The sequence below is a fragment of the Mustelus asterias genome, chromosome 25, assembly GCF_964213995.1.
Source record: "Mustelus asterias chromosome 25, sMusAst1.hap1.1, whole genome shotgun sequence".
In the NCBI taxonomy this organism is placed as follows: Eukaryota; Metazoa; Chordata; class Chondrichthyes; order Carcharhiniformes; family Triakidae; genus Mustelus; species Mustelus asterias.
The window spans coordinates 24,210,811-24,226,985 of NC_135825.1; the positions used below are offsets into that span (position 1 = coordinate 24,210,811).

Here is a 16,175-nt window from a genome sequence, read left to right on the forward strand (position 1 = left end):
GAAACTGAATCTCTGTCACCTGACCAGCCTACAGCTTTTTTTCTCCTGCAACACTGACATCATCCAAGGCAGTGAGCATGAATTAAAAAAAACCTCTTAAAGGTACACTAACACCACACTGGGAAGCCAAAAATAGTTTATTTTGAAATCAACTGCAGAGCCATCATGTTAAACTATTGATTCTACCAAAGGAGGATGTGATATTTGTGGAATTGAATTTTTTTTCATATTTATACTGTTGATATTAGTTTTATTAAAATGTAATTAAAATGTATTAGAATGGTTGTGATGTCAGATACAATAGTGACAGAAAGCGGTGAGGTGAATGATCTTGCTATTCTGTCGTCCATGGCTTAAAATGAAATGTGAAGTACGAGACATTGCCATGGTGATTCCTCTTTAAGGTCCAAGTTCAGAAAAATTAATTTGTGCAAACATGGGATTTTACACAAATTTTTTCACATTGTACAAGAACAGTGCCTTGTAAAGTGCAATTGAAACTTTATCAATCAGGAATGTACAATTATTCTGGATTGAATTTAAATGTATCTTGTCCTCGTCTGGTTTAATCTTGAACACCTTAATTTTCTGATTATAATTTTTCAGCGTACAGAATATAAATTTAATACTGTTAAAATATTTACAAGTTTTCTTTTCCATTGTTGGTGTTCTTTACATTTGCAGGCAAAATAACCCTTTAGTTTTCAAAGGTGCAAACGCTCCCAGAGTGCACCGCATGGATCAACTGCCAAAAAAATAATCAAATTACAGAAATCAAAGAAAAACAAAGAACAAACAGCTGCTCAGAATCGAGACGGAATTGAAAGTCTGAGGGGAGAGGATATGAGTAAAACTAATCATCATAGGGAGGCACGGTGGTTAGCACTGCTGCCTCACAGTGCCAGGGACACAGGTTCAATTGCAATCTCGGGTGACAGTCTGTGTGGAGTCTGTACGTTCTCCCTGTGTCTGCGTGGGTTTCCACCGGGTGCTCTGGGTTCCTCCCATAGTCCAAAAATGTGCAGATTAGGTTGAATGGCCATGATAAATTGCCCCTTAGTGTCCCAAGATCTGTAGATTAGATGGATTTGTCATAGGAAATGTGTGGGTGACAGATATATGGCAGGGCAAGAGCCTGGGTGAGATACCCTGTCGAGTATATCCTGTTGGCCTCTTCTGCACTGTTAGGATTCCATGATTCTATGAAAAACAAATCAAAACCTATAAGGACTTGGATTGAGAATATGCTTATTATTTTTAAATAAATTATTTTCTAATTATCTTAAGCTGTGAACAGTTGCAGGAAGAAGATAATACTCCATCCAAAGGCTATAATCGGAAATAGGTTTTGTATAAGGTCACTTAAACACCACTTTCTCCAAATCAAAGTTGTAGCAATGGGTACCAGCATGGGTGCTAGCTATGCTTGTCTTTTTGCAGGATATATGGAACATTCCTTGTTCCAGGCCTATCCTGGTCCCCTCCCACAACTCCCTTACCGGTACATCGATGACTATTTTGGTGCCGCTTCATGTTCTCGTCCAGACCTGGAAAAATTCATCAAGTTTGCTTCCAGTTTCCACCCTTCCATCCCAGTCACCTGGTTCATCTCAGACACTTCCCTTGCCTTCCTTGAACTTTCAGTCACCATTTCCAGCAATAGATTATCTACTAATTTCCATCACAAGCCCACTGACTCCCACAGCTATCTGGACTACAGCTCTTCACACCCCACACCCTGTAACGACTCCATCCCTTTCTCTCAGCTCCTTCCTCTCCATCGCATTTCTTCGGATGATGCCACTTTCCAACATGGCGCTCATAATATGTGCTCCTTCTTCCTCAACCATGGATTCCCACCTACAGTTGTTGACAGGGCCCTCAACAGCGTGTGGTCCATCTCCCATGCCACAACACTCACCCCCTCCCAGATCAAGGTTCGAGTCCCCCTTGTTCTCACATTTCACCCCACCAGCCTCCGCATGCAAAGCATAATCCTCCGCCATTTTCACCAACTGCAGCGTAATGCCACCACCAAACACATCTTCCCTTCACTCCCTCTGTCAGCATTCGGCCGACACCGTTCCCTCCGGGATAACCTAGCCCACTCCTCGATTATACCCAACACCTCTCTGATCATCCATGACACCTTCCCATGCAATCACAGAAGGTGTAACACCTGTCCCTTTCCCTCTTCCATGCTTACCACCAAGGTCCAAAACGCTCATTCCAGGTTAAGCAACATTTCACTTGCACCTCTTTCAATGTGGTCTCCTCTATATCGGAGAGACCGAACGTAGACTGGGTGATCGCTTTGCTGAGCACCTTCAGTGTGTGCGCAATCAGGACCCTGACCTTCCAGTTGCTTGCCAGTTTAACACATGATCCTGCTCCCATGCCCACATGTCTGTCCTTGGCCTGCTGCAATGTTCCAGTGAAGCTCAACACAAACTGAAGGAACAGCATCTCATCTTCCGGTTAGGCACTTTACAACCTTCCGGTCTCTACATCAAATTCAACAACTTCAGATGATTAGCTATACCCCACCTCGACCCCTTTGTTTTCATTTTATTTTTAACTGTTCTCTACCTTTTATTTTGTTATTGCCTTTCTTTCTTTTTCTTTTCCCTCTCACTCTTTCCCCCTATTTCACCCCCTCTTTCTTACCTTTTCTCTCCCTTGTTCTCATTTTCCCTCTCTCCCACCTATCTCCCCCCTCCCCCCATTTCTTCATCTGTCACAGTTTACCCTCTGATTTTAGCTTCTCTGCCGTTTGGCCATTCACAACTTCTATTCTCTCTATGAACTGCCATTCCACTTCTTAGCCTTTCCCCTTTTTTGTGGCAATGACTCATCTTTCATTCCCTCACCCGACAGTATAAATATCCCCCACTTTCTCTGCCTTTTAGCTTTGACAGTGGGTCTTCTGGACTCGAAACGTCAGCTCTTTTCTCTCCTTTACAGATGCTGCCAGATCTGTTGAGATTTTCCAGCATTTTCTCTTTTGGTTTCAGATTCCAGCATCCGCAGTAATTTGCTTTTCCCCACCTCGCCCCTCCCGCGCAATCTCAACAGTGAGAGCCATGGAGACCCACAGTGACAGATATCCTGGAAATGGCAGCCTCATCACTCAATGAACCCTAGGCCTCACCACTCCCCCCCCCCCCCCCCGGCCCCCACCAGAGTGAGTCAGGCTTAGGCAGCACCAGAGCAGCATCACAACATGCCTCACAATGAGTCGTCATCACCCTCCCACCTTGACAATTACTCGCTGACACAGCCAATCCAGGCCCAGCACCCTGGCATGATGTCAGTGAAACCCTTGGAGGGTTGGCGGGGGGAGGGGGAAGCACTATTCTGGGGGTTGGGAAAATGTTTTTTGAAGGGTGGACATGCTTCTTTTTTTGCCGGGGGGGTGGAGGTGGGGTGGGTGTTGGGTTTGCAGATTCTCCTCAGGAGACGGAGGAGGTGGGGGGGGGGTGGGGAGGGTGGTGTTGGACCTGCCGGACACCAAGCCTCCTACTCGGAGCATCTGGCAGCCATCAGGGCCTCTCCCTCTGGGGGCTGTACTCCAGAGCACCACCAGTGCAGTCCAGGCAGCAGAACCTCATCCTGAGCAGCCCAATGCGCCGACTCAATGACAGATCAGGTGGCAGCCTGGGTTTCCGCCTTGGTCTCAGGCCTCTACACCAACATGACCAAGTGGGTAGCACTTGTCCCCCACAACCATCCCGGCAGCCTGGGGATATCCAGGTGCCCCAGGATGAAGCTGTCATGCTATCATATTCAATGCACCTGGGCAGTCAGTGCACGAACTGTGACTTGTAGCCCGATTGGGAGACAGATGGTAGCCCTCTCCCCTGTCCTCAGGATGTCTGCCCCGACATCTCTCTCTGAGTGACATACAGCCAGCCCCTTGTGCTGGCACGTTTCAGTCTTGGGAGCCCCTCCCGCTCAGATATGGACCCCTGGCATTGCTGGCCATTGGCAACAGCATGTGGCAGATTGGGCTGAGCTCTGTGGCGCTCATGTAGACAATCAGTGAGAAGGCTCTCATTGGGGAACGCTTGCACTATGATTTAGAAGAGTCATAGAAGAGTCATAGAATCCCTACAGTGCAGAAGGAGGCCATTCGGCCCATTGAGTCTGCACTGACCACAGTCGCACCCAGGCCCTAACCCCATAACCCCATGCATTTACCCTAGTTAGTCCCCCTGACACTAAGGGGCAATTTAGCATGGCCAATCCACCTAACCCACACATCTTTGGACTGTGGGAGGAAACCGGAGCACCCGGAGGAAACCATCGCAGACACAGGGAGAACTCCACACAGACAGTGAACCAAGCCGGGCCTCGAACCTGGGTCCCTGGCGCTGTGAAGCAGCAGTGCTAACCACTGAAACTCCGTGCCGCCCACAATGCAGCAGTTCACAAATTGCAAGTGATGTTCATTGGATTAAAAAGAGGAACTTCCAACAGATTTTCATTTACTGAGCAATCTCTAGTATTAAGAGTCCTATTATTTAAAAAAAAAACTATACAAATCTATCAAATAACATGCATTAAAGACATTCACTCTCAAATAAAAACAATTGCACTTTTCAATTTACAATTCAAAACACAATAGGAAATCCTGGAATATCTTCCAAGGTTCAATGTACAATTCATGGATACTCTTTTCCATTTTGTTTCTCCCCCAGCCAAGACTCCCTCCTCCAAGGTAACATAACTCCAGTGTCGTGTCAAATCTAGCACTGTGGTGCCCAGCAAAGGTATCAGGTAACAGAGGTATTAGATTTCTGGGTGTACCCATCTGGATATCTGGGGCAAACTAGCCTTCAGGAATGGCACATAGTTCTGACAAAAGAAAGAACACTCCTCAGTTCCATGCAATTAGACATTATGGTGCTTATTGTAGGAAGCACTTCAGAGTTTATGCAGTGTGAAGAGCTGTTTTAAAATCTGGCAAGCTCCCTTGACTGAGACAACAGCTGCCAGACCTGGTGCTTGTAACTGTTAGTGGGGTCTGGGATGGAATGTCAAAAACAAACCACAAAGCCTTTCAAGCAGGGTAACCAGTGTAACATTAGTGGGCTTTGCAATTGTTATCATAGGCAATCCCTCAAGCAGCCTGTGAGAATACTCGCCACATGAGCCCCAAACTAGCGGTGGGCCCCGACCTGCGGACCTCCAGTCCCACCAAGCTTTCCCAAGACCCTGCACCCTTGAAGGTCCCCCACCCAACACCATGGTTGCAGTTGACTTGCCCTTTTGCACCCTTTAGACTGGTGCTAAGCGTACCTTGCTTGCCCTCACAAATAGCACCTGGACCACACTTCAAGGGGGCAGTAGTGATTTGCACCTATCTGACTTCCCGCTGGGCTGGGGGGGCGGGGACAGGGGGGGGGGGGGTGGCGGGGTGCTCGCGCCCTTTCTGGATGAGATCAGGTTTGTGCCAGTAGAAAGGGACCGGGAAGATCACAAACCCTTTGGCACCAGGTGTACAGCCCATCTTTGGGCCCACAGGCAATTTTCCCACATTAGCACAATCTACTCCAGGCTCAACATAGTTGGAAAGTTGCAGCCTTAGTTTCAGTGGCGCAATGATGGTGACATTGACAGTTTTGCTGTTACCATCGCAAAATCTGGACCAATTGTGTTGAAATATAAGCAATGTGGCACAGTTCATAAAATTAAGTTTGTATCCAATCCATGAGCACTGCCTTCAGACAGCTAAGGACAAAAGTTTTTGATGCCTGTGACATCCATGCTTATACTAAGATCCTCGTGCCCAATGCAGTTGTCCTCCCAACTCTTGTATACGGCTCAGAAACAATAGACTACAGACAGGCACCACCAGAAGATCCTGGAGAGGTATCATCAATGCTGTCTGAGTCTGATTCTCTTCATCAGCTGGGAGGACCAACATAATAAGATCCTTGAAGCACTTTTCAATGCAGCATAATTCTGACTTAAGTACTGAAACTTGCAAATTATTAAGCAAACCAGGGCGGAGATCCCCTTTAAATTATCACAGCATCCGATGTCTAATGAGTTCAGCCCCAAGAAGTTAATTTGCAGCATTGGCTTCAATTAATACTGTATGGTTTCATTAAATTGTACATCGCCGAAGTGGTTGTTCAATTAGTACTCAACTCCCTTTCAAATGCAAAACACTGGCTGTAACGCAATTCTTTTCAACTTAATATGAAAGAGATTCCCTGGTTCTATTATTTTAAAGAAAGAACTTCCCTTTATTTAGTCTTTTAATTACCCATATTATGCTTTAAACTGCAGCTTTCATCCACATTGGGAATTAACTGAAAATGGTGATGATATAAGTCTTTGCTTAGAACATAGAACACAGAACAGTACAGCACAGAACAGGCCCTTCGGCCCACGATGTTGTGCCGAGCTTTATCTGAAACCAAGATCAAGCTATCCCACTCCCTATCATCCTGGTGTGCTCCATGTGCCTATCCAATAACCGCTTAAATGTTCCTAAAGTGTCTGACTCCACTATCACTGCAGGCAGTCCATTCTACACCCCAACCACTCTCTGCGTAAAGAACCTACCTCTGATATCCTTCCTATATCTCCCTCCATGAACCCTATAGTTATGCCCCCTTGTAATAGCTCCATCCACCCGAGGAAATAGTCTTTGACTTATTAAAGTCTTGTGCTTATTAAACATGCCTTCTCACCATTTAAGATTAAACAATGACCTAGGTGGGGGGGTTATGTTACAGTTCATAAAACTTCAACAACAAGAACAGAAAATGCTGGAAAATCTCAGCAAATCTGAACAGCATCTGTGGAGAGAGAATAGAGCCAATGAAGGGTTATCGACACTCGAAACATGGGCTCTATTCTCTCTCCACAGATGCAGTCAGACATGCTGAGATTTTCCAGCATTTTCTGTTTTTGTTCCAGATTCCAACACCTGCAGTATTTTGCATTTAATAAAACTTCAAGATATGGTTTTCGTGGAGGTACAGATCTAAAACGTTGACTGCATGGCACTCTTCTATGCTGCAAATAAATTGTACATTTATTACAAGCCAGAAGCTAATCCGTCACCATATTGATGTAGGCAAAATATAAGAGTGAAGGACCCACTTCTTAAATAGGCTATAATCAGTTTGCATAGACAAATAAGTGAAGCCCTTGATTATATGTAAGCTTCGTTTGCCCTGAGACTCAGCACCTGCTACATTCAAGAAAACCAGGCCAACATTCATAGAATCATAGAATCATTGAATGCCTACAGTACAAGGGGAGGCCAATTGGCACATCCTGTCAGTATCGACCAAAATCCCACCTAGGCCCTATTCCCGTAACCCCACACATTTACCCTGCTATTCCCCCCCCGACACTAGGGTCAACTTAGCACGGCCAGGCCCTCTCCCCTGCCCTATCCCTGTAATCACACACATTTCTCATGGCTAATCCATCTGACCTACACATCTTGGGACACTAAGGGGCAATTTAGCATGGCCAATCCACCTAACCTGCACATCTTTGGACTGTGGGAGGAAATCAGAGCACCTGAAGGAAGCCCATGCAGACACGGGGAGAAAGTGTAAACTCCACACAGACAGTGACCCAAGCCAGGAATCGAACCCGGGTCCTTGGCACTGTGAGGCAGCGATGCCAGCCACTGTACCACCATGCCACTCTGTTCAACCTAATATTTAAGATGAAATATGACTATATAATTATTCTTTCATAGACATCCCCCATAATACAGGTGTTCATTTCCCACTTTAAGCAACATGAATCTTTTTCCACCATCTTCCTTGTAGGGGAAAAATATGTCAAGAATGGCTACTAAAATTTACATTTTTGTTACTCATTCATGGGACATGGGCATCGCTGGCTAGCCAGCATTTATTGCCCCATCCCTAGTTGCTCTTGGAGGGCAGTTGAGAGTCAACTACATTGGCTCTGAAGTCACATGTAAGCCAGATCAGGTAAGGATGTCAGATTTCCTCCCCTGAAGGACATTAGTGAAGCAGATGGGTTTTTCCGACAATCGACAATCATTTCATGGTCATCAGTAGATTCTTAATCCCAGATATTTTTTATTGAATTCAAATTCCACCAGCTGCCGTGGTGGGATTCAAACCCGGGTCCCCAAAACATTAGCTGAGTTTCTGGATTAATATTCCAGTGATAAAACCACTCAGCTATCGCCTCCCCTTAAATCTATAATAATCTATAACTTTGAACAGAAAAGAATTAACAAAATGGTGGATAGTTTGCTTTGCAATCTACTGAATAAAACAAATCAACGACAAGGTGTGTGCCAGTCTAGACATGCTGCAATCTGAAAATAAATATCTGCTGTGATGTTTCCTATACAATGGCAGCAATCCTGGGCTGGCACAGACTCTGTTGTAATACACTTCAGATGAGAAATAAAGTACCCCAAGTGGATTTTGATGTAATGGGCAATAGGCTCACCTAAGGCGAATGTATTTGGTTTTGATAAATGCAGTGTTATGCACATAGCAAGACCAATGGCACATATACCATCACCATACACAATTTAAATCTATCAAGAGGGAAAGAGAATTTAGTATTATTATAGCACATAATTCTCTGCTGTGACCAATGTTGTGAAATGGCAGCCAAAACAAATGGAATATTTGTCTACATTATCTGGACAATGCAGTATGAAGCAGAACACATTTCATTCTGATGTATGGCTTTGGCTAGGTCTCACGTAGAACATTGGGACCTAAATTCGTAACGGAGTTTCAGGTAGATGGAATTAAGATATAGATGAGTTATGATCAAATTGAATGAAACACAGAGGTGCTTACTGGCCTACTCCTGTTCAAATGCCTGTTTTCAAGTGTATAATTTTCAGTATGCTACCAGGGCACACCTGAGCCAGGAGGCATGAAGCATGATCGAAACTAGGCCTTTGGCCTTGTTGCAATAATCTTGGCAAGGTGCCAACATCCATGTGACTGGATTCAATTTGGACCATTTGCATCAGTGCTTTTTCTTTGCTTCTCTCAGGAGGTCATGTGGTGGTTGTTGTTTGGTGGATTCATAAATCTAATGCACGTGGTGGATAAATGGGACAGGCACAAAATACCACTTAATCTGTTCCTGTTTTTCATATTGCACAGTCCTCAAACATCACAGTTTTATCTAACTATTGATTGTTTTGATTTGCATAGAGATCATGAGATTTGAATTCCCAGTGACCGGCTAAAATGATCACACAGCAACATTTCACAAAATGAGACTTTTATTGTAACAAACAAACTAAGATCAACAATGACTCGCCATTAAAATAAAAGCAATAAACTGCAGATGCTGGAAATCTGAAACAAAAACAGAAAATGCTGGCAAAGCTCAGTAGGTCTGGCAGCATCTGTTGTGAGAGAAGCAAAGTTAAAGCTCTGAGTCCAATTTAACATTTCTTTGGAACTGGGAAATGACTAAACTTTACTTAATAGGCAACCAGTACAGTAAACTACATAAAACACATCCCTTGTAAGCGTTTTAACCTACTTGTAAACTCCACGCTGCATTTATATGTTACAGCAGCCCCTCCACAGAATTGTAGTCTTTACTGGACCCAGTCCAAAGTTACTCCCAGCTCATGTACCAGTTTTACTGACTCATAAGGCAGGACTTTCCAGTCATGCTCACTCCTAAACCGAAAAATCCCACCAAAGGTCAACGGATCTTTGCATGGTCCACCCCCTGCTCGTTACGATTCCCGTGGCAGGTGGGATGGGAAAATTCCCCCCATAATGTACAGTGATCATTGAAGGTCCTTTCTCTCTGTCTTCCAAGAAATCCCAAACCAATCTCCAGCAAGTGGTCTTTTGTGTCTGTCCCATTCACCCACCACGTGCTGAGCATTAGATTTAGGAATCCACCAAACAACAACCACCACATGACCTCCTGAGAGAAGCAAAGAAAAAGCACTGAGGCAAATGGTCCAGCAGCACAGTTCACTCTAGTGACTCTTTCCCCTTGCCATGCCAAGACAAATCTTCCAGTGTCCTTAAATGTCCACAGATTCATTTTGTTTAACCAGAGAATGTTTTCCCATCCACATTCTGTCTGGTAGCTAGCAGAGAAACAGTTTTTTTCCCTTTGCTGATTGCAGCAACTACATCACTGTCTCTCTTTCTTCAGGACACACACACTCACACCCACACACACACACACACACATACATACACACACAGTCTCAGAGACTTTGAACAGAAAGTCTATCCAAAGCTAGGGCAGCTGCTTCTACCTTTGCATTCAGGTTGATACTTGGGTTTCAATAGAATTTAACCTGGGTCTTTCCCCCGCCCCCCATGGAAACTAAATGCAGCTTATCACCAGGCTGAATTATCAGGAAGTCATTGGTACATTATATTATGCAGAAGGATTTACAATTAATGCCAAATTATTCCAATTCATCCTAAGTTCCAAATGTACATTTGCCGATTATGCTTTGACGTATACTGGCTGCAACAAAAAACATGGAGGGAGATATACTTTGTAATACTCTGTTTGTGTTCCTTTTATTGAGACTGTCAAACAATATGTAAGGAAATAATAAATGTTACAACATTTACATTTTTTAACAAAGCAATAGATTTTGTGGGTACAGACAGTCACACAATACAAACGTCCTCAATTCCATTGAATATGGGAAAGCAGAATTTTTCAGTCGGGACATTCAAGTCAATGGGGAAGCTGCCACATCACTTGCCAGCTCTTTCTTCCCTTCAATACTACCCCAGCTATTAAGAGTATGAATATTGAAATTTTAGCAAAGTGATTGAGAAGTGGCAAATCCAATATGAACTATGAGCTGGCAATCATAAAGTAATTTAGTGACCTCAATGGCACACTAATATATTCAGAAAATGTTGCAATAATAACTACATTGTGCACTATAGATGAAGTATAGATATTCAATAACACACTAAGATGAGTGACTAAGATTTTAAAGGTTTACCTGGATTTCGATTCCAAAGCATTTTATAGGGTTTATTTGCTGAAGTGTATTTATTAGTGTCACTACATTAACATTAACACTGCAATGATGTTACTGTGAAAATCCCCTAGTCGCCACACTCTGACACCTGTTTGGGTTACTGCACTGAGGGAGAATTTAGCATGGCCAATCTTTCAGACTGTGGGAGGAAAGCAGAGCACCCGGAGGAAACCCACACAAAGGGAGAACGTGCAGACTTTGCACAGCCAGGAATCGAACACGGGCCTATGGGGCTGTGAGGCAGCAGTGCTAACCACTAAGCCACCATGCCGCCCCAGGTAACAGATCAAATAATGATTTTTTTTAACATACCCAGTATGTTGGGAAATAATTTGCCTCTTATGAAATCAGATGGAATACCTTTAGGAAGCACATGCGCACATAAATTCAAATGTATCTATTCTTTGAAAACACTGTTGATTTAAGAATAAACTTTGTTGTTTTGTAGATCTGTATAAAAATATTTATCCTGCAATCTGAATTTTTATTCCCTTCAGTCCATTGCTTTTTCAATGAATTAGTACAATATTGAGAGTTCATTTTTAATTATGAATCGTACATGAATTATCAAACAATCCCTACAGTGCAGAAGGAGGCCATTCAGCCCATCGAGTCTGCACCGACCGCAATCCCATCCAGGCCCTATCACTGTAACCCCACATATTTACCCTGCTAATCCCCTGACACTAGAGTCAATTTATCATGACCAATCAACCTAACCCGCAAATCTTTGGACTGTGGGAGGAAACCGGAGCACCCAGAGGAAACCTATGCAGACACATGGAGAATGTGCAAACTCCACACAGACAGTGACCCGAGGCCGGAATTGAACCCAGATCCCTGGCACTGTGAGGCAGCAGTGCTAGCCACCGTGCTGCCCACAACTGAACTATTATGATAACTTTTTAGAATAAATATCATTTATCGGTATTTGGAAGAAAGTTTATTCTAGAAAGAAGAAAGCATGACATGTGTCAGTAATATTTCTCAAACATTGTGAAGTGTGCAGTTTTTCAGTATCAACATGAGATGTGAAATCAACTAAAAACAAAAATCATGAAAAGCTGAACAAAATCTGTCTCAGCTAAAATTATGGCTTTGTACCATCAAAGCCCACCAAATTTACAGATTGGAAACATGGGAATGTGTTCCACTTAAAAATAAAATCCCACCGATGATAATACACCTGAATTTTGAATTTGTGTTCTTGGTGGATTAGACTGTCCACTGAGAGCATCATGTCAGAAAAATTATCCCCATAGGTTTACTACATCCAGATTGTATGGAGAAAGGAATAAGAAATGGGGCTACACTGGACTAAGTAATCTCTGGTTCTTCCGAGAATGTATGCACAAAATGGTATGATTCAAATCAGGACCAACCATCGAATGCTTTCAGAACCTTTTACCATGCTGATCTTATCTGGTGCAGGGGTGTTCAAGTTAACATCAGCAATCACTGGATTTAGGAGGAGAAAACAAGCTAACATTTGCACCCCAATTGCTATATAATAACAGTTGCTTGATATGTATATGTGTGGAATGGATTGCACTTAATTTCAATTCCCATCTCTCATCATGACCAAATAAACCAAATATTGCTGAGGTAGTGGGGAGCACCCAGCACCAGTGGAAATGTATACAAAAATGAAACAATGTGCTTCGGAAGAGGAGAGGTGGGGAGAAAAGTGATTAGGTAAAGCACCTTAAGAAAAACCTTGTCAAATGCAGAAGACATCCCAGAGTGAGCTGCTGCCACTGATGCGGTCACATTTAGAACAGTTGGATGGGATTTCTAAGATATCATTCTAAGTTTAAAGTTTATTTATTAGTATCATAAGTAATGAAGTTATTGTGAAAATCCCCTAGTCGCCACACTCCGGCTGCTGTTCAGGTACACTGAGGGAAAATTTAGCATGGCCAATGCACCTAACCAACAAGTCTTTCAGACTGTGGGAGGAAAGCAGAGCACCCAGAAGAAACCCATGCAGACACGGGGAGAACATGCAGACTCTGCACAGACAGTGACCCAAGCCAGGGATTGAACAAAGGTCCACTGACCTGTGAAGCAGCAGAACTAAGCATTGTGCCACCATGCTGCCCTTCTCCAGACACTATCAAGAATTAAGGCAATGCTTACATTGTGGGAGAAAATTAAGAAGCTGTGTGATACAGCTCATGCTTCAAATTTTATTGAAAATAGTTTGTACTTACCAAATTTTCATTCAATTATATGACTGTACATCAAGAAGAATAAGAAAGTCAGTAGAATATAGATTCCCTTTATGAAGTTTGCTGCTTTTATTGTACTGCTTTTGAAAGAAAAGCATTTGATAGTTGACATAATAGAGAAAGGTACATCTGAAGCAGTTACACAGAAGAAAGAAAAAGCAGCAAAAGATGCATGGATTATAATGAGTCTCTGGTAAAATATTTGTTCTTGATATCAACTGCAGAGACACATAGAAGAGGAGAGGGGTGATCCTTCTGAATCCATATACTAGTAAAGTGATAACATTATCAGGTCTCTCCAACAGCCACTGTATCGGTGTTAGTACATTACAAGACATGATTGTTACCAGCACAGTATAAGTCTTCAAACTTCAAAGTATTGACCACAGCATTTACTGCAGTGACTGATCGCTCCAGATTGTAAAACCCTGATGGTAGATGCAGAGAGCAAAGTCGATGCAGAGAAAAGCAGTTACCTAACTATTCATGATTTTGATGTTTATTTGAATCATCTTATTTGTTTGTAGGTTCAAAATAATGTTCAAGATTTAAAACTGCTATACCCAACAAACCACTGCAGTTAGGCTCACAATTTCAAAATATATTAACAATTGACTTTGTTATGTTGTTGTGGAACTGCTTAGTTCAAATTTTTTTTTAATGCGGAACACACTCCCAAGCTTCCAAACTGTAATTTTGGCAGGCATTGAATATGAAGCCAGAAAATTAGCTGAGATAGATTTTGTTCAGTTTTTCGTGACTTTTGTTTCTATTTGATTTTGTTTCTCACGTTGACGCTGAAGAACTGCACACTTCATAATTTTTGAGAAATCTTAGAATCATAGAATCTATTACTGATATAAGACCAAAATAAGGTCATTCGGCCCATTGAGCCTATTCCATCATTCAATCATGGCTGATAAATTTCTCAACCCCATTCTCCTGCCTTTTCCCTGTAACCTTTGGTCCCCTTACCAATCAAGAACTATCTATTGCTATCTTAAACACACTCAATAACCTAGCCTCCAGAGCCTTCTGTGACAGTGAATTCCATAGATTCACCACCCTCTGGTTGAAGAAATTCCTCCTCATCTTGGTTCTAAAGAGTGGTCCCTTTACTCTGAGGCTGTGCCCTCGGATCCTTGTCTCTCCTACTGATGGAAAATCTTCCCCACATCTATTCTATCCATATATGTCGTGAATTTTTCATTCAAAAATAAGCTTTTTTCAAATGCTGATAGGTGATATTTATTCTAAAAAGTTACCATTGTGGCTGGGCATTTGAAATGCATGCCTTTGTCTGAAGAAGAAATACCTTTAAACGGCAATTGTCATATCAGTGGGTTCCACAAAAATGCATAATCATATTGTGTGTCGGAATACATTCATTTCCTCCAAAATTATTCTCATTTATATTGTACTGCATATTGCCCCACCCCTTTTATCATGGGCAGCACAGTGGTTAGCACTGCTGCCTCATGGCGCCAGGGACCCAGGTTCAATTTCCAGCTTAGGTCACTGTCTGCGTGGAGTGTGCACATTCTCCCCGTGTCTGTGTGAGTTTCCTCCAGTTTCCTCCCACAGTCCTGGATAAGTGCACTGGCCATGCTAAATTGCCCCTCAGTGTACTTGGACAGGCGCCGGAGCGTGGCGACTAGGGGGTTTTCACACTAAGTTCATTGCAGTGTTAGCGTGAGCCTACTTGTGACACTAATAAATAAAACAAAAACGTAAGCTTGGCATCAGTGGGACCCACCACAAACCACACTTGGAAATTACATTTCAGGAAAGAAAGCGTTCTTCGGCTTACTCCTTGTCGGGCTCCACCGCTAATTGGAGAAAACAGTGATACTTTCACAAAGGAAGGCTATTGCCTTTTTAATAAGCCAGACTTCCCGAAGTCTGCTTTGGGAGCCACGTCTGTGCGTCAATTTCGCGTCAGCCTCAAAACTCTGTTCAGATGAAGCCGCTGTCCACGGTGCTGGAACTGCCAGTTGTAGAAAGCTTCTCTCCCCCCTCCCCAGCCCCAGAGAACACAACACCGGAGCAGGGCAATTCAGCTGCATCCCGAGACAAGAGCACAGGTCGAGACGGCACCATTTATTTGTATCTCGTTCAAGCCCAGCTTTTCGTTTCCTTAGCAACATGACTCAAGAAAAAGCCAGCGAGAAAGCATCTTAGGTGACGACTATCCGCATCAAGAGGAGAGGGAGAGAGACGGAACAGGAGCAAAGCACTGGTTAAGACCCTTCTCTGTTTTAAGAATGGGGGACAAAATGATCCCGGCCCAAGAGGCTGCCAAGATCTATCACACCAATTATATGAGGAATTCCAGAGCTATAGGTGTCCTCTGGGCTATTTTCACTATTTGTTTTGCTATTATCACTGTGGTCATTTTTATCCAGCCTTATTGGATTGGAGATAGCATCAACACGCCCCAGGCTGGCTATTTTGGACTCTTTCATTATTGTATCGGCAACGGACTCACCCGAGAGTTGATCTGCAAGGGAAGTGCCCTGGATTTCGGCTCCATCCCCTCGGGAGCCTTCAAAACTGCCATGTTCTTCGTTGGCATCTCCATGCTTCTGATCATTGGCTGCCTTGTTTGCTTCAGTCTCTTTTTCTTTTGCAACTCCGCCACGGTGTATAAAGTCTGCGCCTGGATGCAACTTGCATCAGGTAAGTTCCAGTACTGCTAACTCCTTCCCCCTCTCCCACCCCCGTCCGGACTGCAATCCAATTACTAAATATTACAAGGTAATGAGCCTTCCTAATTAAAACCAGAGCTTCTTTTCTCCGCCTTTCCAGTTTATCTAAGATCGCCTTTTTCGCTGGGAGCTCCTCACTGCCTTCCCTCCACCCCTGTTACTTGACTATTTCAGAAGGTGCCCTGTCCAAACGGTCAACTCGTCCAGGAT

General features: G+C 43.4%; 1 protein-coding gene across 1 annotated transcript in view; it reads left to right on the forward strand.

The window, feature by feature from the left end:
* The first annotated feature begins 15,474 nt into the window (after positions 1–15,474).
* Positions 15,475–16,175, forward strand: part of LOC144511739 (LHFPL tetraspan subfamily member 5 protein-like) — a 124,465-nt gene continuing 123,764 nt past the window's right edge. The window contains exon 1 of the mRNA XM_078241964.1: positions 15,475–15,936. Within this exon, the coding sequence (XP_078098090.1) occupies positions 15,522–15,936 (415 nt within the window). The 5' untranslated portion in view covers positions 15,475–15,521. The remainder of the gene's footprint in view (positions 15,937–16,175) is intronic.